The 24,673-nt window shown below is 36.1% G+C and overlaps 1 protein-coding gene and 1 pseudogene across 1 annotated transcript; both read left to right on the top strand.

Moving 5' to 3' along the window:
- Window positions 1-6,330: 6,330 nt before the first annotated feature.
- LOC121416777 lies at window positions 6,331-14,040 on the top strand. Its single transcript, XM_041610252.1, has 3 exons — window positions 6,331-6,634; window positions 11,375-12,942; window positions 13,528-14,040. The coding sequence occupies exons 1-3, from the start codon at window positions 6,331-6,333 to the stop codon at window positions 14,038-14,040; spliced, it is 2,385 nt and encodes a 794-aa protein (XP_041466186.1).
- Window positions 14,041-22,898: 8,858 nt separating this feature from the next.
- LOC121416937 lies at window positions 22,899-24,242 on the top strand (annotated as a pseudogene).
- The last annotated feature ends 431 nt before the right edge of the window (window positions 24,243-24,673 follow it).

The following is a 24,673-nucleotide window of genomic DNA, read 5'->3' on the forward strand; positions in this document are numbered from 1 at the left end:
GACTGGATTTATATTATAATTTTTGAAACAACCGGGTCTGGAATAAAGACTTTGGGCTCATATTATTATTTTTGAAACAACCGGGTCTGGAATAAAGACTTTGGATTTATATTATAATTTTTGAAACAACCGGGTTTGGAATAAAGACTTTGGACTTATATTATAATTTGTTAATTAACCGGGTCAGGAAATGAGACTTTGCACTATTGTGCTAAATGAACGCATTACTATACGATTTTAGCTTAGAACGGATTTGCCAAAAATCCCTTCAAATTTATTACATTTGTGGGCGATCAAAACTTATTACATTTGTGGGTAAAGTGCATTATTACATTTGTGGGTGAAATTATAACATTTGTGGGTAAAGTGTTATTACATTTGTGGGTAAAGTGTTATTACATTTGTGGGCGTTATTACATTTGTGGGTGTAACAGGGGGCACCGGCCATTTTTTCCGGTGTGTGTATGTGTCATAAAGGCAGATCCGACTTTCGCCAATAGGGGAAGGGGCCAAAAATTATCTTCACCTATATTTTCCCCGATCAGTCACTACTTAGTTTTATTCTTATAAAACAAAATAAACATGAAATAATCTCATAAACCTTATAAAAAGTGCGAGCGCGAAGCGCAAGCAATTTTTTTTTTACTTTCATGTATTTTGTCCTGAAAATTTAATATTCTGGGCAATGTAATGTGTGATCCTGAACAAGATTCGTAGTTACTAGATGGGTAATGCGAACGCTAAGCACGAGCAGAAATTTGTATTAACTATTCAAGCATATCGAAAAGGGACCTGTTAAGGACTGCTTATACAGTTTCCAACGAAAACGGTATATATTTCAACAGTGCGAGCGCGAAGCGCAAGTAGATTTTGTGGACATTCCAACCTAAAAAATGGTCATTCTAAGCACTTTTTGTATCAATAAATGGTATAGGCATGTATCTAAACAATTAATGCGAGCGCGAAACGCGAGGGGAATAAAATTGAGATTTTCGACCTAAAAGTAGGACACTCTGGCACTTAATCATCATTAATGCGATCGTGAAGCGTGGGCAAACAATTATTGATATTCTGATCTGAAACTGGATAATTTAAGTACATTTTAAATAAAGAGCATGAAGGATATCGCGCATTTTTCCGATTTAGACCTAGATTTTGGGCATTCTGAATACACTTGTTCAGTGTAACATTATGGAATACACGTAGACAATATGAACTAACAAATCAGACAATGTGACCACGCAGCGTGAGTTTATAATGCTGATATGTAGACCATAAAACGGACATTTTACAGAGCACTTCAATTTGTAAATGAAAAAAAAATAATGAAAGCTCGATGTCCGGGCTAAAATAAGTCATGTATATTGACTTCAAAACTTGCTCCATATCAGCCCAATGAGCAAGATATGAATTTCATCGAACAGGCGAGTCTGGCGCGAAGCGCAAAAAAAAAAATATATAGTAACATATTTTTTTTTGCAAGTCTTTCCCTCACATTATTTCATTCACTCGTCTTCCTCTTATTTTCTTTTCTTCTGCATTTCTTCTTCTTTTCCTGTTTTCTTTTCTTCTTTCTCCCTTTTTTTTTGCTCTGCCAATTTCTTCTGGGGGGCACCTACTTGTAGTAGAGGTGTAGTATCTTCCAGGTTTCATCCTCCTTCTTTGCTCAACTTTGCCTTACATTCCTCATTATCTTCAGTGAATTACACTTTGATACCAGTCACTTCCACTCCCTGGCAATAAACATGTCAACAAGTGGTCAGTGTAGAAAAGTACAATTTGTGTCATTTGCTCCAAAGTACAGTCTATATATAAAAATGTTTATCCATATGTTAAGAGGATTCATCCTAGTCAGAGATTAATGAATATCAGAAAAAAAAAATTACCAGAAAAAAATAAGAGAGCAACCCCGAATATTTTTCCTGGTACCTTACTAATTCAATTTACACCGCTCATGTCTGAACCAATGAAGCTGAAAGACAAAATGGGTGGTTAAAGGGGGCTGACTGGTGAGCCCGGCAAAGCAATCTTTTCAGCCTTGCCCTTGCATATTAAAATTTCCTTATTAAAAGGATTATTCATAGTAACCACATTCAGTAACAAAGAAATCATTCAGCTCAGTGAGGCATCAGTGAGAGATTCATCTTACACTTACTTGCCATACCTTGCAAAACTGGAATTTGTACCTGTTGACTATCTGATAAATTTGTTCAGTCATGCATGGGGTCATTGGTAAAAAAATCCAAAAGGTATCAATTTGGCTAAGTTAACATGTAATATTTTAAAATCTTGAAATATTAACTCTTAAAATTTTGATTACCTTTTTAATACATACTGTTTTCAGCTTCTCCTATGCACCCCTTTAAGAAGCAAGTAAGTTTCATTAATTGAAATAACATTTTAAATTTTAAAGGCCAAATCAACCATAACATGCCCAACAAATGAAATGTGAAATTTCATAATTTTTATCCATTCTCTTTTTTAAACAGGGTTTGTTTGTCCCTGAACATGTCAAAAATAAAGAGCTTTGCATTTCAAAATGGCAAATGTTGAAATAGTCTATACCGTATGTAATAAAATACAAAGGAAATAGTGAGTGTGTGACTGTCTCATTTCCATTTCACCCTTATTATGCATATAACTGTTATATGATAATGAAATTTTTGAACATACAAAAAATTCTTATTTTACATCTAATTTTGAGGAAACTTTCAGTTTTATTCTCTCTTTCTTCAAATTAACTTTTGTTGGAGTGGACTTGCCCTTGAAGGGGGGCATTGATTGATTGATTGATTTTATTTTTCAGGTAACTATGAACAAACACATGAAAATATGAACAGTAGTGTATACCTTGACAGGATTGCCCATGAAAGCCGAGTGGGCTGATTTCCAATGGGGTCCTTACATCAGTAATTGACAACAATGTACATCTATGAAAAACACCTATAGAAATTTACAAACTACATCAATTAAATCTAGACCACTAAATTTACACGACGAATTGTAAAACTTAATATATGAAAAGACAAAAACAAATAAGTTTGCCATGAAAACCACTTACGCAAAATATGATTAAAATAATTGTGAAACAGGTTGAGTAAACAATCATTACTTCTAGGTTACATATGAAAATTATACTATAATCAGTTTTTAAGTAGCGCTAAATGCATCGTAACTAATACAAGATTCGTGAATCGTAAAACCTAAGATATGAAAAAGTACAAATAAGTTTGACATCAAACTTTCACGCAAACAACAAAAGATGATAAAACAATGTAAAAGAAGTTGATTAGATAAATCATAACTAAATAGTTATACATAGGACTTCATGATACACATGAAATTAGAAAGCATATTTAACATTACAGAGTGGGGACACTTTTTAAGTGTTGTTTCAGTACTCTTTTAAATTGTGTAAAAGTCTTAACCGATTTAACATGATTAGGGAGGGAATTCCAAAAATGTATACCATTATAATAAAATGTGTTGCCAATTTGACCTTTTCTCATAGGTACAACAAAGTTAAACAGACTATTCCTTTTTCATACCCGTGAATATTAGATGACCGAGTAAAGTTTTTTGATATGTAATGATATTCGTTTGAATAGGAAATTTTATGAACATGATGAAGTATAAGTTGTTGCGACCTCCAGTCTATGCGAAGAAGGCCAGCTTTTTCAATTTCATTCTCCCAACATGTGTTCTTGGGTGTAAGCAAGTAATAAATCTACCAATCTTATTTTGAATAATTCTAAACTTTTTTAATCAACCTTTCCAAGACTTCAGTACCATGCTGCATTAGCATAATCAAATAAACACTGTATTAATGAAAAGCTTAAAATGCGTCTGGATTTCGTATTCATGCAATTTTGATGCCGGTATAGAAATTTCAAGCGAGCATTAGCTTTCTTTTTTTACGTGGGGTACCCATGAACGGAGCCATATAAAGCAATCTTCGCTAAATTTCATAGGTATATCTCATCCTACCAAACTAGATGGATGGATCGTACCCGGCCGTAAGTAACGGCAAAAGCTTCTGTCTTCTGATTCACTGAAAGTACCAGTACGGTACATACGTACGGTCTTTCCAGATCCATTACACTTTCGAAAAATACCCCACCGCTATTATGACATGCCGTGTATACTCACATGAATAAAAAACCACCACGCACGTGCGGGTCTCCATGTGGGTGCTCGCGTGTACCCCGGCGCACAGGAACGGCTCAAAGACGTCTAGCTGCGCTGCTTTTGAATGCGAATTTACCCACCGTTAATTGCATCGAAAAGTTACATGACAGTTGTTTGTTCTGTATATTTTTTAAGGAAAATCAACTCTCATTTCCTTGAGAAGGCATGCACATATTCCCTCCCAGATGGTCACACTTCTTTTGTGACAAAAACATGGGGGGACAATTGATATTGTGTCCCCCCCCCCTGAAAAAATCTTGGGGGCACGTCCCCCCCCCCCCCCGTCCCCCACCGACTGACGCCCATGATAACATTTATAAGAGAGTATTTTAGAGATGAAATAACAAACGCACGATAGCTCTGGAGACAACTGTGTATTGTTACTTGATCTTAAAAGAACTTATCATGAAGTACCTTTAATTGTCTTCATTTCGTTTGCTAGATTTATGCCAGGGATAAAACACAAAATCAACACCCCCCCCCCAAAAAAAAAGGTATAGATAATAACAACAATAATGTCATGGTCCTTGTCAAATCTGTTATATTTAAGAAGAATTGTAAAAGCAATTACATTCATCTATTAGTTATTTCCTCTTTAAGGATAGCCAAGAATGATAAAGAACATTCCAGAATGTCTTTGTAAAAGCTTTTTGTTATGCAGGCCTTGCCTATTTAAAGGCCAAGGAGTTTTATTGTTATTTGTGAATAGAGACTACCAAACAATAGAATTAGCTATGTGTTGATTTCACTGAGGTCATTCAAGAGTCTTCTGGAATTTGACTGCTCCTGAAAGAAGGAAAATGTTCTTTTAAAAGACAATACTAGAACCTTCCATAATAATGAATACTATATAGAAGCCTCTAGAATAGTGAATTTTAGAATGATCTAGAATAGTTGTAATTAGTATATAAAGCTGGCAGATTCTTCAAGGACACCATCACATCACATCATACCAGATCACTTCACCAGATAAGATCAGAGCTAAGAGTTTCACGCCAGACTTTATGTCAGAGTTTATTTCCACCTGGAATATTTATCTTCTGTGGAATTATTTGCCCGCCATCAATGAACTGTTTACAGTTATTTTGAGAGATCATCAACCTGTTTTAATGAAAACTCTTGAACCCATGGATTGCTGAAATTGACTGTTAATCATCGTCAACATTGTCTTCACGGACATTTCAACTCGTTACAGTGACTCTTGATATTCATCGTGCTTCAAAATCAGTTTCATCATTGTGAATTTTCGCCAGCCAACTGGGATTTTATCATTTGGACCATAAATTTTGAATAACACCAGAACTGATTTCAAGAGATGTACGAAAATTATTATTTATGATTTTTTTGTGTAAACTTAATTATTTCCTGTAATAAAAAAGAGGAAATTAAACTTAAAAATTACTTGTTATTTGTTGCAGCATCGTAACAAATCCCCCATGGAAACTTATCTGTCCGCCCCTGTAAATGATATAAACCGAGATCAACAAAGAACGTAGATTTGTATTTGTTGCAATTTTGCCACTTACTTCTGTGGGGAAGGGGGCTAAAGCCCCCCCCCCCCCCAGGTTCCATGCCTGAGATTTGTTCAAGGGTCTCACGTTCAATCGATAGTTTGCGCATATAATACTTTTAGGATTTATAAAACGAATGCCATAAATTTAAGGGTCATGTGAAAAGGTACAATCAAGGTTAACCTGGTATGCAGATTATTATTTATTTCTATTTATTACCGCTTACTTTTTGTTGTCTATTTGTATTTTGCATGCATCACATTTTCCCCATAAACTCGGAATACGAAAATGTATAGTTACATAGAAACGCCCCTTTCACGATTGTGGGTTGAAACGGACAAACACTAATGTTTGGTCGTAACTTTGCATGTATTTTTCAAATTGTCGATCGTAAAATATTTGAAGTGTGAATATCCTAAATGACTTAATGACTCACGGCAATAATAAATTTATGATGCATTTTTTCTCTTTGATTTTTTTTTCAGGAAATAGTAGACGGGGAAGTTTGTCGAAAAAAAATTATGCCCCACTTGTATTTTCTGTTATATTTCTCTCTGAAAAAAGGGTTGTAAATCTAAAATCGTATAGCTCCATGGTCAAATCATCTAATTTTATTTATCGCACGATAGGTATGGCGACTGACGGGGGTATTACCGATGATCTTCTCTGTAAGCTAGCTAAAAACATCGAGACGGATGAACAGATGGAGGCATTGGCACGGGAACTCGGATTCGAACAAGCAGCCATCAATAGATATACATCGACCAACAGACTCGAAGGAAGGGTCACGTGCAAGGGAACACGTGGCATGCTGTTTGACTGGAGACAGACCGTGGAGCCATACACTCATTATCCGAGGCTGAAACAAGCTCTTATTGATGCTGATCTAGTCATGCTTGCTGAAACTTATCTCAAAGAGACATTGAATACCCCAGGTGGGTTTTATCCAGACCTTCAGAATCTTTTACATTGAAATGAAAATATTGCATCAATATGTATCATGAACTTCCTGATCCGCCCCCCATCCCCCATTTAAAACAGATTTTTCGTTTGCTATATTCAAGGGAATCATGTTGAATTAATATATTGGCTCAATTTTATGATTTAAGAATTAATGCCTTAAACCAATTTAGGCGTGTGAACCTGATAAGCATTATACAAATAATGATAAAACAGGGGCGGAGATCAATATTTATTGTCATTTATTACCCCTTATAACCCCCCGCCCCCTTTTTTTTTGGGGGGGGCTGCATGTTTAAAATGCACGCTCTTCAGGGCGTCCTCCTGATATTTGGTATATCATTTTAAACAATAGATTTATTCTCAATGGAATGTATGCAACTGGAAAGCTCATATCATGTTCTAACTTCTATAAAAAAAAATCATTGGTCTCTCTTTAGTGGGCTTGAATACACAGTCTATTACGTAACACTGGTGTTTTCAGCCCATTCCAATTTTGTATGCATGGAGCTCTGCTGTGTGTTCTGCAATTTCTAGCATATCACCCCCTTTCGAACATCTCCATGAGCTAACCAGGCTCATCAAATCATAACCTTGAGCATGTTCAGAAGGGCAAAAGCAATATTTGACAGTTCATTTCATGTTTGATAAAGACAGCGGATTATTTCTGTTTCATGCTTTATTCATGCATTTTCGTTTTTATTTTATTTTTTACAATAATTAAAATAACTTTGTATACGCCGTTCTAGGTGAAATAGGTACCCAGGGAATGAAAATACTCCTTCGCATTTGTTTTTTACAATTTCACTTTGAATTTTACAATTCCAGATTCATGGTAGGGCGCCCTCTTTAAGCGATACTCAAGTCACCAATTGAATTATTTGTACCCCGAGCACAGACTTTTCAGGGTTTTTTTTGCCTGTTTGTATTTTTGCTAATATGCTTAATTCTTGCTAAAATTTCTCTAAAACTAGTTTCTGAAAATTTGAAACTTATTGTAGAACTAGAAACATGTAATTTCTTCTCAAATGTTCACAGCCAATCGAAAAACAGTATTTTAACGACGTAATCAATATTTTAAAATACTTTTATTGAGTTCTACAGGTGAAATTACCCCTATCTATCTAATTTAATCGTACAAATGTGTGAATAATGGGATTTGGCCGCTGTGGGTCCATCCTGGCTCACTCTGCGGTGGCGGCGGCGTCAACATCAATTCTTAACCGAAGGTTAAGTTTTTGAAATGGCAGCATAACTTAAAAAGTATATAGACCTAGTTCATGAAACTTGGTCCTAAAGTTAATCAAGTATGTCTGGTCATCTTGCTTGAGTTTTAGGTCACATGACTGAGGTCAAAGGTCATTTAGGGTCAATGAACCTATACCATGTTGGGAAAATCAACAGCAAAATCTTAACCTAAGGTTAATTTTTTGAAATTTTATCATAACTTAGAAAATATATGGACCTACACGTAGTTCATGAAACTTGGACATAAGGTTATTTAAGTATTACTAAACATCCTTGAGTTTCACGTCACATAACCAAGGTCAAATGTCATTTACATGTAGGGTAAATTAACTTTGGCCAAATTGGGGGCATCTGTTGAATTACCATCATAACTTGAAGAGTTTATGGATATGATTTATGAAATTTATACATAAAAAAATAATAAAGTATCGCTTAACATCCTGTACAAGATTCAGGTCACATGATTCAGGTCAAAGCTCATTAAGGGTCAATGAACTTTGGCCAAATTGGAGGTGTTTGTTGAATTACCATCATAACTGAAAGTTTTTTTCTATTGTTGTTGATAATGTGATTTGTTTTCTCTGTAATTTACATATGTTGCCCTGCATGTAATTTATTAGTTCATGACCTGGGTTTTTTATTGTGTATTCACCTATGTTACTTTGTTTGATTTTTAATATTGAATAAAGTGATGATTAAAAAAGGAAAAAGTTCATAACCTATACCATGTTGGGAAAATCAACAGCAAAATCTTAACCTAAGGTTAAGTTTTTGAAATTTTATCATAACTTAGAAAATATATGGACCTACACGTAGTTCATGAAACTTGGACATAAGGTTATTCAAGTATTACTAAACATCCTTCTTGAGTTTCACGTCACATGACCAAGGTCAAATGTTATTTACATGTGGGGTAAATTAACTTTGGCCAAATTGGGGGCATCTGTTGAATTACCATCATAACTTGAAGAGTTTATGGATATGATTTATGAAATTTATACATAAAAAAATAATAAAGTATCGCTTAACATCCTGTACAAGATTCAGGTCACATGATTCAGGTCAAAGCTCATTAAGGGTCAATGAACTTTGGCCAAATTGGGGGTGTTTGTTGAATTACCATCATAACTGAAAGTTTTTTCTATTGTTGATGATATTGTGATTTGTTTTCTCTGTAATTTACATATGTTGCCCTGCATGTAATTTATTAGTTCATGACCTGGGTTTTTTATTGTGTATTCACCTATGTTACTTTGTTTGATTTTTAATATTGAATAAAGTGATGATTAAAAAAAGAAAAAGGTCATAAAACTTGGACATAAGAATAATCAAGTATCACTGAACATTCTGTGCAAATTTCAGGTCACATGACCAAAATTGGAGGTCAATGAACTTTGGTCATCTGGGGGAATCTGTTGAATTGCCATCATAACTTTGAAAGTTTACGCATCTGATTCATAAAACTTGGACATAAGAGTAACCAAGTATCACTGAACATCTTGTGCGAGTTTCAGGACACATGACTTTTCAAAGTTATGATGGTAATTCAACAGATTATAGTGTATAAAATGTGGATATAGGGGTAATAACGTATTACTGAAGTTTTAGGTCACATGATCCAGGTTATTATGTCCTTGAAAACATGCCCAAGTTTATGATTCTATATGCAAATGGATTTCAGATAATAGACTATATCTGAATACAGAGAAAACAAAAGTCGTGGTCTTAAGGAGTAAAAAAAAACTTCACATATATATAGAATTTATTGTATTCACCTAAACCATAATGGTGACGAGATAAGTCAGTGCTCTAGCATCAAATGTCTAGGTGTTATAATTGATAGACATTTGTGGCATGATCAAATAGATTTTGTTTGTAAAAATATATTTGCTGGACTTGCTATGTTAAAAAGAATTCACCCCTTTGTAGAAAATGATACCCTGAAATCATTATATGTGTGCCTGATTGAATCACAAATGAATTATTGTTGTGAGATATGGGGTAATCGTTTTCAATTTCATGTGGATCGAATTACCAAGCTCCAAAAAAGAGCAGCCCGTTTGATCCTTAGATGTCACATATATACCCCATCTAAAGAAAAGTTTTCTAATCTTAAATGGACGGCCTTCAAGTGCAGAATCATGTATTTTCGATATATATTTGTTTATAAATGTGTTCATGGACTCGCACCTGAATACAACTCAAATTATTTTCAGGATCTTAACAAAACCCATTCGAAAAATACGAGGCAGTCCGTCAGACACGATCTTGTTATTCCAAGGTGTCGTTCTGATTATTGCAAACATTCCTTATTTTACGCCTGTCCAAAACTGTGGAATAGCCTGCCGGTCATCATATACGTGAATCGTCATTTTTACATTCATTTAAATACAATCTTAAAAAGCATCTCAGGTCGATTGATAATTAAGGTTTACGATGGCACCCGCTACTTTGTAAAATCTATGTATTTGAATGTTTGAATACCATTGAACTATAATCTCTCTAATTTTGCAATGTTCATTATTGATGTATTCCCAATTCTGCTTGTATTGCATTTTTTTGCATATATTATGTTATTTTGAATGTTTTTATCTGTAAATATTTTCTGTTTTTACATTCTCGTGTACAGGGGCCCCATGGGAGATCAACTGATGTTGAATGGGCTACCCCTTGTTGAATAAACAATAAACAAACAATGATCCTGGATATGATTAGGGGAATGTCTCTATTTAGATCCTAGATATAAAAATGGGAGTTAATGGGGCATAGACAATGCAGAGATATATCAATGCTGCAAACTTGGAATGGACTAAAATGCAGCTTTTTACGTAACAGAGTGTGTTTTCAAAACTTCTGAAGCTAGACTAATAGCATTTTCATAGAAGTCAGATCATGTGCTTTCTACTCATGAACATATATTTAAGAATGCTACCACATTTTAGAATAAATTAAGCCCTGTGTCAGAGGGATATTTTTGGAGGGGCACGCTGTATCTATTAGCATGTAATTATCAATATTGTTTTCTAATTTACGCAAATTTAACTTATTTGGTGTCATCTGATAGCGGAGACCTTAGAATATATGATTAACTATATGATCAAATAATACCCTTAAAGTTTATTATCATTAAGACAGATTTTCTAAAGCTGTATATGGCCTTATCACGTGTATCATTAATACTCATTGTATAATGGGACTTAAAAAACCACTGACGTAGTGATAGTATATATGCAAACAAGTTTCGATGCAACATATTTTGTATCACTTTCCCTTACCCAAGGGATTGCTTCCATTTGCACACATTCTACCGATTTTTATTTTTCACATTCGACATGTTTACTATTGTATTAAATTTCTTCATATTTTAGCTACCTATATTCATCATGTTTATGTATTTACTTTATTTGCAAGGGCATACATCACGTGGTTTAAGTCAATTTGCTCAATGTTTTTGTTACATCTTCCAGATATATACAGTGAGAAGATTTCGGATTCTCTGACTGTTGGAAAATGTCGCACAATCTTGGAGGATATATATTCGAATCGACTTTGCAAAATTCAAATGAAACCTTGGGACAAAGATGATTATGCAGAGTTCAAGGGAATGCACACCGTTGTTACCATGGTAAAGAAGGACGCTCGAGGAAGAGATATTAAAGAAAAAGAAATACTGCAAGGCTCTGTTGGAAAAATATTTTCAGCAAAAGTAAACGGAAAGTTTCCATCTCGAATCCTTATTTCGGCACCAGCTGGAAGAGGAAAGACGACAGCTGTCGCTAAGATGGCATATGACTGGGTTCACAGAGAGGAGGGGTCAGGATTAGAAGACTTGCCACTTTTGTTCGTAGTCAAGTTTCGAAACACAAGTCACAGTACATCGATCGGAGAAGCAATCATATCACAACTCCTGAGTGATGTTGACGATCTGACGCCAGAGGGGCTAGAAAGTTTCATCAGACAGCATCAGGGAATGTGTCACATTATACTAGATGGGCTCGATGAGTATGCCGGTATCTCTTCCTCAAGTAATATCATGAGCATTCTTCGCTGGAAAATGCTTATGCAATGTCGAGTTCTTGTAACAACTCGACCTCACCTAGAAGACGTTTTCGGTAAAGAAGATCTACCGAGGGTGTACACAACGATGGAAATCGAAGGTTTCTCAAGAAAGAGCACACGTGATTACATTGACAGGTTCTTTACTTCAGTTCAGAAACCTAAGAAAGCAAATGGTCTGAAATGTTACCTCGATGAACAACCACTTATTGAGGAACTAGTCAAAACCCCACTATTTTGCCTCATGGTTTGTCATTTATGGTCTGAAGATATACTCCACAGTGAGACTTCAACCCAGACAGCAATACTCGACAAAGTAAACGTTTTTTTTATGCACCACGCAAATGAACGAACGGATGGATTATTCACGCCTGAAACTCTAGACGAAATTATCCACAAACTGGGTAAAGTTGCTCTCACTGGTCTTCTTAATGATTCTAAGAAGCTAGTATTTACGCCTCGTGATTTTCAGAAGATTCCCTCTGCCCTTGATATGGCTTGTGAGCTAGGGATAGTATCTAAGACAACTGTATCAAACGCTTGCCTTCCTCGAACTAACAAAACAAATTCTACTACTATAGAATTTTATCACAAACTTGCCCAAGAACACGCAGCCGGAACGTTCCTCGCTGATAAAACAAGCCATTTGCAGCTGAATTGGAAGATCTCTAAGTTAGACCAAGTGCTGAGAAAGATTAAAAGAAACATTGGTGAATATGAAAATCTAATTCGTTTTGCTGCTGGCACAAAAAACGGCCTCTGCATTCGAATAATGGAGACGCTTCTGACAAACAAATATTTATCAGAGAGTGAGCGTTATCGTATTCTCTTAGATTGTTCGTCCGAGTCAGGGGTTAGCGATGGAAATGTGTCATCACTGGTGCAAAGGTGTGTGACATCACAAAGTATTCTTTTGAAGTCACCGACAGTCTACACTGCTGTTGGGATGCAAAATCTTCCAAGTGAGCTGAAACAGAAGGTATTCTAAATGTCAGATAATAATTCTAGATAAATAGGATAATGCTATACTTCACATAGGTCTATTTCATACCATTCAGTTTTATTTTTTCTCATTTCCAATAGTACACAAAAATCCATCATAAATACAGTTATAACAATTAAAATGTAATAAAGAAACATGTAACACAATATATATATATATATATATATATATATATATGTATATATATATTCATCTAAATTATACATTTAAAACTTAATATGGATTATGGAACATTTGTGGCTGAAAATAACATGCTGGAAATGGAGAGGTCCACTGTGAAGCTGTGCTTGTAAATCGTGGACCCCTCGATTGATAGTCTAATGTTAACTGATTTAATCATTTTAGAATGAAAACAAATCAATTGGTTAATCCATGGGGCAAAATGGAAACAGGTTTAAAATGACAAGTAAAAAGTCCGTTTTACTTTAAAATAAACGGTACTCTATTTTCGAAATAGTTAAAAGTATTGGTGTTAATTGTGGCATCTAATACCAGGGATAATAGATTCTTCTTCTGTGGGTCCGTTCTCGACTAACCACCCCCTTTCATGTTTCTTTACAGGTTCTTAATGTGAAATTCGAGCATTCTGTTCTGACAACCGTTGTGACAGATGGATTATGGGGATCCCTTAAATCATTTCCGATGCTAACTTCTCTCACCATCTCAGACACATCTATCGATTTCCCTCTATCTCCTCCTGAGCTACCATCCATCAGAAGTTTATCAGTTGAGAAAGTGACGTCACAATGCTTGAAAAGCGTAATTTCATCGCTCACTGGTTTGACGGACATGTATATTGAGGATGCAGAGGGGGACATAGCCCAGATCGCATCTGCTCTTCGTCGGACTGGAGGACAGAAGCTCAAACGAATAATTATTCGCAACACTCCGTCATCATTCCCGTTACTTAAGAGTCCTTTCCAGAGTGACACAGAGGGAGAACCGAGGCTGCTATTCGACAAAAATAGTACGCTTACATTGCACGAAGCTAAACTTTTCGAAAACAAAGGTCCTGTTGAAGTCCTCGAGTCGTTTGCATTTTTGGCACAATTGGTTAAACTTAAACTAGAGTGAGTTGATATTTTTAGACAATAAAACATACTGTACGTGGTTGCCTTTTTAAATAGACGTGGGATTAGATTAAAATTGAATCAGCTACAAAGATTAGGCAATTAAAAATCCACCACAATTCTATCAATGCAACATGTACAGTTTATAGAAAGTTGTGTGCCCTTATTTTTTTCCTACTCTCAATGATCATTTGAATTTGCAACTGCGTTCACAATTTTCAAATGAACGATTGTCTTAAAGAGCCTAGAGAAAAAGTAAAGCAATGAAAATAATATTGATTATTTTATTACGCCTATACTAAATTATTGTCATCACTTATTTTTCTTTTCGTTTCTTTTTTATAACACATTGATGACGTTATGAAAATCGTAATTTCCTTTAGTACTAAATTACGTAACGTATTGCAAGTAAAAAAAACGTGGACCTTACAAGGTCAAAAACGAATTTTGTATTATACTGCATTGTCATGACGATTGAATAATTTGACCACATGGTTTTATTACGTTCCCGAAGTATATGAATTGGAGGCCCAACTGGCCATTTCCTCCTTGATATACATGCTAGGGGTCTATAAAAGGGGTAATCCTTTGACATGGGAGATTTCCATTAGACAATTTTCGTTAACAAAATTAAAACGGATTTAGAGATCATAAGGCCATCGATATGTTTCCGACAACACGTTTTTTTTTCATTTTTCCATCAAAATGATATGTCATAATATGACATTTTCCTCTATTATATAGATTCTGTGATGGTCGGTCTTTCATCATTGAAAGGATTTTTCGGGTAAAGGTGAGCATTGATTGTTTCGAAGTGTCTTGATATGTTTAATGTGCTTCGCATTACCACTAAACGATCATTGAAAGCAATCGAACGTATGATCCCATCATTAGGAAATGTGTTTAAACGCAATTATTAGCCCCCTGTTCGCATGCAGATTCTTATTCTAAGTACTACACTCTAAAAATTCGAATGTTAAATAAACATTTAAAAGGTTGGAGGAGTGACAACCTTTTCAAAATGAATGTTATATCCAGCCTTGGATAAAGCTGAATCCAACATTTTAAGTGTTGGGATAAACCATTTAAACTGGTAAATGCAACATTTAGAAAATTTTATCACTCCTCCAACCTTTCAAATGTTAAGTTAGCATTCCTTGTTTTTAGAGTGTATATTTTTAAATACGGTAACTAAAGGGGAAGTATACCCTGAAGAAAAAAATGTTATAACTGGCGCATCAATAATGTGGAGCTCATCCGGCATCTCGCAACAAAAAATTAATTTCAGCTTATTTGACACTGTAGTGAATTACATTGGTGACATAAATTGATGCTATAGAATTGAAATTGATAAAAAAAAATGACATGGAAGCATTTTTTTGCGATATATGATTAAATTTCATGTAGATTAAGCATAAATAATTTTCTAGTCAAGATTTCTAAACTCTGTGTAGAACCTTGGTGAACCTCATGTAGCTCTCAGATGGAACAAAAATAATCAAAATCAATCAATAAATAAATAAGTATTTTTGAAATTCTGTGTTGAAATTTTATATCTACACCTCAAGCTATCATAGAAAGCAAACAAAATTGGAATTGATCAATAAATGAAAAAAAAACGCTTTTTGTGGCTTACAAATAAACTGCAGAAATTAGCATAAATAATTTTCTAGACAAAATTTCAAAATTTTGTGTACTAATTTGGTGAACCTCATGCAGTTCTACCAAATGGAAGAAAAAAAAATCAAAATCGGTCAACAAATAAAGAAGAGGCATTTTCAGTGAATAATGAATACATTTCACATAAATTAGCATGAATAATTTTCTACTGAAAATTTCAAAATTCTGTGTAGAAGTTCGGTTAACCTAATTAAGTTCTACCAGATGGAAGGAAAAAAATCATAATCAATCAATTATTAAAAAAGAAGCATTTTATGAGAATTTTTAAAAATAACCCCCCCCCCCCCCCCCCCCCCACCTAATGCTATCATATAAAGCAAACAGAATTGAAATCAGACTTGAAATGACGAAGAAGAAGCATTTTGAAATTTAGTCAACAATAAAGAGACATTTGCTACAGGTGATTTATGAATTTTGCATAAATTAGCATAAATAATTTTCTTCTCCAAATCTAAACACTCTGTGTAGAAGTTTGGTGAACCTAATGAAGCTCTGCGAGATAGAAAAAAAAATCAAAATTGGTCAACAAATAAAAAAGAAGCATTATATGTAATTTTTTTAAATATGCATAAATTACCATAAAAATTGTTTTGGTTAAAATTTAAAAATTCTGCGTAGAGGTTTGGTGAACCTCATAAAGCTCTACCAGATGAAATAAAAAAAATAAATTCGGTCAATAAGAAAAAAAAAGCAGAAGCATTTTTTTAGGAATTTTGAAAAATGTGCATAAATTAGCATATTTATCGAGTTTCAAAATTCTGTGTACAAGTTTTTATTCCCCCACCTAAAGCAAACAGAATGGAAATCGAACTTGAAATGGCGAAAAAGAAGCATTTTTAATTGTGGACAGACGACGGACGCCACGCCACGGCATAAGCTCATCTGGCCATTTGGGCCGGATGAGCTAAAAATAGTTGAAAATTATTGGTGAAGGTTGAGCGAATTCCATAAAAAAAATAAAGAAAGGTATTAAGCTTTATAATTTCGCAAATGTGACTGTCACGTTGAAAATGCAATATCTTTGAATCAAAGTCAGTGAGAGAGAGAGAGAGAAGCTAGTGAGTGTGCCATTGATGGTGAGGAGTTATTCAGCTGTGCAAGACATACCTGTCTTGGTTTAGCATTTTGTCTTTTGAATAGGGGACATAGCAATGCACTCAATTGGGTTTTATACATTGTATGTCGCTTGCTAGTGTACACACGTACGTGAACCACCTATAGGCTATGTATCAACTCAGTGGAGCCCGCCATTATAAAAGCCCTCTCGCGGTAGGTCGCCAAGCAATCTTGTTAGCGACGCATGTGAGCACCGTCTTGCTCACTCTCCAAAATGTATGCGATATTGAAAATTTTAAAATCCTAAAAACTAATGGAATCGTTGAAATTTAGTAAGGCTATGAATACTTATCATTTACATTGACTATCAGTGTATCAACCTATATCAGATTTACAAGCAAGTGTGGATAAGATTTCGAATTACCAGTAATTTTGATGAGTGATACAATATGCCAAAATTTATGAAAATATAGCGTAAATTTCATATAGCATTTCAAAATCGTTATTTTCAATATCTTCACAATTTTTCATTGTTTTAAAAAACATCTTATTACTTTAACTATAATTTTCCCGAACTGATAACGTTGGTAGGCTATTTTCTCCATCGCTTAAAATGGAATGTCGGGCTTTCGAAATCAGGTTAATTTTTGTTATATTTCTAAAAGAAAATCGTTAGATTCGAGCTACTATACCATTGTTCTCCCGAAGAAGGGTTATCATCTCATAATGTTGTGTAAATGATACATAACAATAAAACTTACGAGTGTAGCAATCCATGTTGGATAACATTTTTCAGTATGAGTTTCGTAATGAAGAGAAAAAATAGGTTCATTCTTAGCACGCGAGCCGCAGAATAATAAATTTAGCGTGTGCAGACAGGGCTGATCGCCTTGACTGTCCGTTCGGATTATCCAGTCCGATACCGCGTCGGGTTGTATATTCCACGTACCTTTTCCCCTTGCGATGACCACTGTGCAGTTTTAGTGTTTAATTTTGATACTCAATCTGTGAAATTAATAGTTTACCGATATCTAAAAATGCTTGGAATATACCTGACACATAAATTATTTCATTTTCGGTAATTATTATTTCTTTCCTGAATTACAAAAAAGTCAAACTGCCTAGTGTCAAGAATGTGTAACATTGACTGTATAAAATTACAACATTATCAAGGTTTGGGAAATATCTTGTTAAGTTTGCCCAATGTCATCAGTATCTCACGGTATATGTTAAACAGAAAATATAGAACAAGTGTATATTTTGTAAATTCCACGGCCACCTATACCATCATGCGACATATATGAAACCGACGTGCATGGCCGCCGGGGGGTACTCAAATTATTTTAAAATCAAAGTAATAGCAATTTTATAGATCTGCAATATTCCTATCCATGCTCTCGTGATAATGACTTAAAATCATGGTGAGTTGCAATGGGGAGGGGTCGATGAGGGATACTGAAAAGGACCAAAATGAGATTGCAGGCCGGTAGAAATAAGAGGGGCAAATATTAATAGGTTAGTTTTATTGGAGGAGAGCTTGACCATAACAGAAGGGAAGGAATAATATGAGACGGTTGAAATTTAGATTGGGAGAGCTGATCTTTGAGATATAAAATGTCACAAACACAAAAACAAAAAAAAGAGAGAACAGGGAGATAGGAGGAAAAGAGAAGCTCTTGCAATAAAATATATCAAACAGGCACTTGTCTGGGGCGAAAGTGAGTGATGATAACTTATGCCCGCCCCCCCCCCCCTCCCTCCACTCCCTAGTCAATCTTGGTAGCAGAGACACCGAGAAGATGATTGATGAAAAAGGGGCTAATGGGACCCGAAGAAAAAAATCAGTAATCTTGAACAGGACAGCTTGAAAACTTATAGTAGGATCCTCATATTGTATAGAATTATAATTATGATAAAAGGTAAAATTCCACGATAAACAACAGGAATTAATATTAGAAAATAAGGTTATTTGAAAGAGAGTGGGAAAAGGACCCCCCCCCCCCCCCCCCTTTCTCCCGATCCGCTTGAGACACCTGAACCCGGCTCCCGGCCCTTCCTCTTCTTCTGTATATACCATCTCTTTAAGTTCGTGAGGCGGCCGTGGAATTTACAAAAAATACAGTTGTTCTATATTTTCTGTTTAACATACAGTGAGATACTGATGACATTGGGCAAACTTAACATGATATTTTCCAAATCTTGACAATTTCTATCATGATTCTTGACCTATAAGATTGACGTTTTGTAATTCATGCAGGAAAGAAATAATAATTCTCGAAAATGAAATCATTAATATGTGTCAGGTATATTCCGAGCATTTTTCGATATCGGTATTTCACAGATTGAGTATCAAAATGAAGCACTATATAACTCTACAGTGGTCACTGCAATGGGACAAGGTACGTGGAATATATACCACCCGACACCAGTATAGGACTAGATAATCCCGCGCGACACACCAGGGGATCAGCCATGTCTGCGCGCGCTAAAAATTATCGTTCTGCGGCTCGCGTGCTAAGAATGAACTTGATTTTTCTCTTCATTACGAAACTCATCCTAAAAAATGTTATCTAACATGGATTACTACACTCCTAAAATATATTGTAATGTATCATTTACACAACATTATGAGATGATAACCCTCCTTCTGGCAAACAGTTGGTATAGTAGTTCGAATCTAACAATTTTCTTTTAGAAATATAACAAAAATTAACCTGATTTTGAAGGCCTGCCATTTCCTCATAAAGCCGAGAAACAGTAATCTATCAACGTTATCAGTTCGGAAAAATTATACTAAATGTGATAAGATGTTTTTTAAAGCAATGAAAAATTATGAAAATATTTAAATTAAGGATTTTGAAATGCTATACAAAATTTACACTATATTCTCATAAATTTTGGCACTTTGTATCACTCATTAAAATTGCTGATAATTCGTAATATAACCGTCACTTGCTGGTAAATTCGGTATGAGTTTGTACACCGATAGTCAATGTAAATGATAAACATTCATAGCTTTACTACATTTTAACGATTCTATTGGTTTTTAGGATTTTAATATCGCAGACATTATGGAGAGTGAGCAGAACGATGCTTACATGCGTTGCTAACGGGGTTGCTAGGCGCGAAAATCCGATTTAGCTCCGCCCACTTTTTACACTGAGTTGGAGGGATTCACGTACGTGTACAGAGAGTGATCACACCTCAACTTGAACTCCATGAGGAAGGGAGAGTCGAATTTGGCTGCTCTGAAAAACACAGTTGAAGATAATTTGATTTACTTTTCTTCCTGAACTTGCTAAGATTATTCAAGAGCTACCTATTTTCATAATCCAAAGGCAGAAGAGTTAGCCTGTTACATCAGTGTAACTAAACACTTTTTTTCAAGCCTGTGAAACTCAAGCTATCGGTAAGCGAATGAAACTTTTGTAATTCACCTACTATAATTAAGTTATTTTCAAATGCTTGAAAGACATGGCTGAACTGTGCTAGACCATGGTAGAATATTGTATTTGATTTGTAACAATTCGAACTGGAAATGTACTAAAATCAGCAAATAATGCTTCATATAATGTTAAAGGCAATGCATGTCAGTAATTGTTAACTGAATATGAAGTTATGTATGTCATTTGTATTCCGCACGTGTATAAAATAAATGAATGCATACTAGAGAATATGTTATGTGCATTCTCAAAATGTAGATGGCACGTGATCTTGGGACTTAGGACGAAATACACAATCTGGATGACTGAGTTGGCGGTTTGAACTACATGTATATTGAAGTAAAGTCACCCGCACAGCAGTTCCAAACCGACTGTCATCAATCGTTGAACTGGTGAGCTGTATCAAAGCGAGATAATGCTTGAAATGAAACTGTTATACAGAGAAAGGATGTCAATCTTATGAAGAAAACCTAAACTGATTTTCAGATAAGACATGTGTTTTTGTCGATGTTTTCATTGTTGAATGGCGAGTAGCCCAGTAGGCCTATGTATTGAGTTCGTGCACTGAACATATTGTAGAAGCTGATTGTAGAAGTTGTTTGTAGGAGTTCAAACTCGACACAGTTCTGGTGTCCGTCACAACTCACTATGATTAGTAACTGGTGTAGAGAGCTTATGATATTCGAATTGAAAGTTGACTAACAGTGCAGGATTGTATGAGAAATATGTACTCAAGTGATATCTAAACATTCCTACAGGTACTAGAGGTATATACCAAATGGTGAAGGATAGATAGGCTAATTCAGGGCCTAATCCCATCATTGTTGGAGTGAGGTATATACTGTATGGATAGTGAGACAATATATTCACTTTAATGCTAATTGTGCTAAATAAACCCTGATGATTTTTCATTATGGTAAATGGCATGTGTTGAATCTTTTTTATTTGAGTCTCCATGTGACATTTCTGGGGGCTTGTCCGGGAGACATAAAATGCCATTTATGATCACATGGTTTTAGATTCTTACAATATTCTCAAAAAAGTTCAGGGACCTCTGGCAAATTTTAATTTTGATAATAGTAACCTATGTAAAGTCAGAGAGCGTATATAAAGACCAATTTCACAACGTGAGAGGGCAGCAGACTGGTCGCCATGCTGCGGTGGGCGAATCAACTTTTATAGTACACAAGTCAATAGGGTATTTGGTACATTCGTTCGATTTTTTTTTTTTTTTGTAACAATTGAGCAGATTTCTTGTAAGATTCACAATGAGCATTAATCGGAGAAGTTCAGGTCGCAGCTGTGCTGTGTTCAATTGCTACAACAATTGGAGAAAGCTTCAGGATTGGAAGCAAAGTGAATGGGAAATTCACTCGCCTTGGACTCATGAAGCCTGATTGTGTGTGAAGCCGTACTCCCTGCATAGGTTTCCAGGCTGTGATGAAGGAATGCGTCGCCAGTAGATAAAAAAGAGGGAGGAAGGGGAAGAGAGGGCCAGGGCCCTGTTTCATAAAAAGTTGCTATGATAGCAACTCCTGCTGGAACGGTAACTACCATGGCAAAAGTGAGAATTCTGCTTCCTGATTGACTTTTATAATAAAAATTGCCATTCCAGCAAGAGTTGCTATCATAACTTTTTTATGAAATGGGCATTCTCACTGTTACCATGGTAGTTAACATTCCAGCAGGAGTTGCTATCATAACAACTTTTTATGAATCAGGGCCCTGGCCCTCTCTTCCCCTTCCTCCTTTCTCCTTCCTCTCTGTTTTATTCTCTTGCCTTGCTCCCTCCTTTTGGATACTTATAGGCCTGCATAAAATGTGGTGGTGGTGGTTTTTTGTGGGGGGAGGGAGGGGGGATTTATTTGATCATGCTTAGATGGAAATATCAGTCCCTCTCTCTCTCTCTCTCTCTCACTACCCCCCCTTCTCACTATTCCCCTCTCCCTATCCCCCTCCTCTCACACATACTCTCATCCTCTCTCTCTCTCTCTCTCACTCTATGTCTCGTTCACTCTCCCACTACTCTAACACAATTTACTAGCAACAAGAAGTGAGCTCCCTGATGAAAACCAACAGCGATTCTTGGTCATCATCAACTCACTTTTACTGACAAAACTAAGGGGAAAAAGTAGCCAAAGTGCAAAAATTCATCATACCTTCATCGGTCAGATATGGCCATTGTCTTACATCGTCTACCCAGGTGTCCATGCGTTATTTTATTGATTTATGATGAAGTTAATGACACAATATCAGAGCTTATCTGTAATCTTTCATTGAATTTGTACACAGAGCCAGTCGCGGTCAGCGCACTTGCACACCGCAGCAATGGCGTCGCCGATAGAGGGCCAAATACATAAACCGGCCGTGAAATTGGTCTTATATAATAGGCATAACATGGATTTGAGTAAGTTGATTGAAGTAGGGGAAAAGTTTGGATTGAGTGGGAACGATTTAAAGTCATTTGTGACGGCGGAACAGAAAAGAGCAAGAGATGAGAGAGCAGAACAGCTCGAATTGAAAAGGAGAGAAAAGGAAGTGGCAGAGCTACAGCTAGAGATAGAACGCGAAAAGCGCACTGCCCGCGAAAGTAATGGTTCTGAAATAAACCTTTCACAGGTTGCAGCTAATAAAGCGAAAGCGCCGAAACTGCCTACTTTCGATGAAGAGAGGGATAACATTGATTCTTACCTCCAAAGGTTTGAAAGATATGCCAAAAGTCAAAATTGGCCTGAAACTGACTGGGCCATAAATCTGAGTACTTTGCTTACAGGTAGTGCGTTAGAGGTATTTACTCAGTTGTCTTGGGATGATGGAAATAACTTCAAAATATTGAAGAATGACCTTTTGAAAAGATTTCACTTAACTGAAGATGGATTTAGATCAAAATTTGTTACAGGAAAACCGCGCACAGGAGAGACGGGACATCAATATGCTACCCGAATGGAAAACTACCTTGATAGGTGGATTGAACTTGCAGGTATCAAATTGACATTTCAGGATCTCAAGGACCTAATTCTTAGAGGTCAGTACATTGAAGGCTGTCATCGAGATCTTGTAATCTTCCTGAAGGAACGCCAACCAGCAACCATGCAACAGACAGTAACCCTGGTAGATCACTACCTTGATGCAAGAGGTGGGTATTTTAAAACACAGTTTCCTCCAAGACAGCCTATGCAGCCTGGTACATCAAAGAGAAACGAAAGTCGCTTTCATCCCAAGCTAAATCTTTCCAAGAAAATAACAAACAAAAAACTTGCTTCAATTGTCACCAAATAGGTCATCTCGCAAGGAATTGTCCAACTAGTGCCCCCAAGCAGCCCCTTTGTTACCTTTGTCGTAAAACAGGCCACTACGCTAAGGACTGCCGTTTTACCTCTACAAAAGCAGCAGGGTTGATGACAGCAGAAGAGACAGCCATACCAGGAGCTAATCACCAAGAATGGACACCTCATGACTCAGAGGTAAGTACTCAAGGATCATACACTTGCAAATGTATTGATGGCATGATGATTCAAATGCCCAACTCTGAAACTAGTGATGAAATACGAACAGATCACGTGAAACTGGATTGTGGTCATACATTCCCTATACTTAGTGCAGCTTGTACTAGCAAGAGTTTTATCATGAGTAAAATGCCAGTTTCACAGGGTTTTGTTGGGACTAATAAGGCATCAGTTCTTAGGGATAGCGGGTGCAGTGGTGTTGTGTAAAACAAAATCTCGTAAGGCCAAGTGAAATGATAGGGAGATTAATAACATGCATACTCATTGATCGTACCGTAAAGAAGTTTCCCCTCGCAATTGTTGACGTTGATACCCCTTACTTCACAGGCAGAGTTGAGGCGGTTTGCATGCAAAATCCTTTATATGATCTCATTTTGGGAAATATTACAGGTGTTCGAGCAGCAGATGACCCAGACCTATCCTGGTCACCTGAATTCCATGGAATATGTGCCGTGGAGACAAGAGCTCAACGAAGGGACCTAGAGAAGCCATACCGGGCATTAAAGACTCCCATGCCATTTGAGAATATTGTCACCCCACAGATGCTGAAGACTGCCCAGCAAGAGGATCCCACATTGAACCGTGCTAGAGAATTGGCCAGCAGTCAAGATGAAAAGGTAACTCGCCATAATGGCACTTCATCTTTTTATTTCCACAATGACATATTGCATCGTAAATTTCATTCACCCAAAGTAGAAGAAGGTCACATTTTCACTCAAATCGTCGTCCCTAAACCATATCGTAGACAGGTCATGCAAATCGCCCACGAGGCTCTGCTTGGAGGACATCAAGGTGCAAAGAAAACACTTCAAAAGGTACTTACCAATTTTTTCTGGCCTGGTATTACAACAGACATAACTAGATTTTGCAGGTCATGCGATGTATGTCAAAGAACCATTTCTAAAGGTAGAGTTCCGAAAGTACCCCTTGGTAAGATGCCTCTCATTGAGGT

This window comes from Lytechinus variegatus, chromosome 6 (genome assembly GCF_018143015.1).
Source record: "Lytechinus variegatus isolate NC3 chromosome 6, Lvar_3.0, whole genome shotgun sequence".
In the NCBI taxonomy this organism is placed as follows: Eukaryota; Metazoa; Echinodermata; class Echinoidea; order Temnopleuroida; family Toxopneustidae; genus Lytechinus; species Lytechinus variegatus.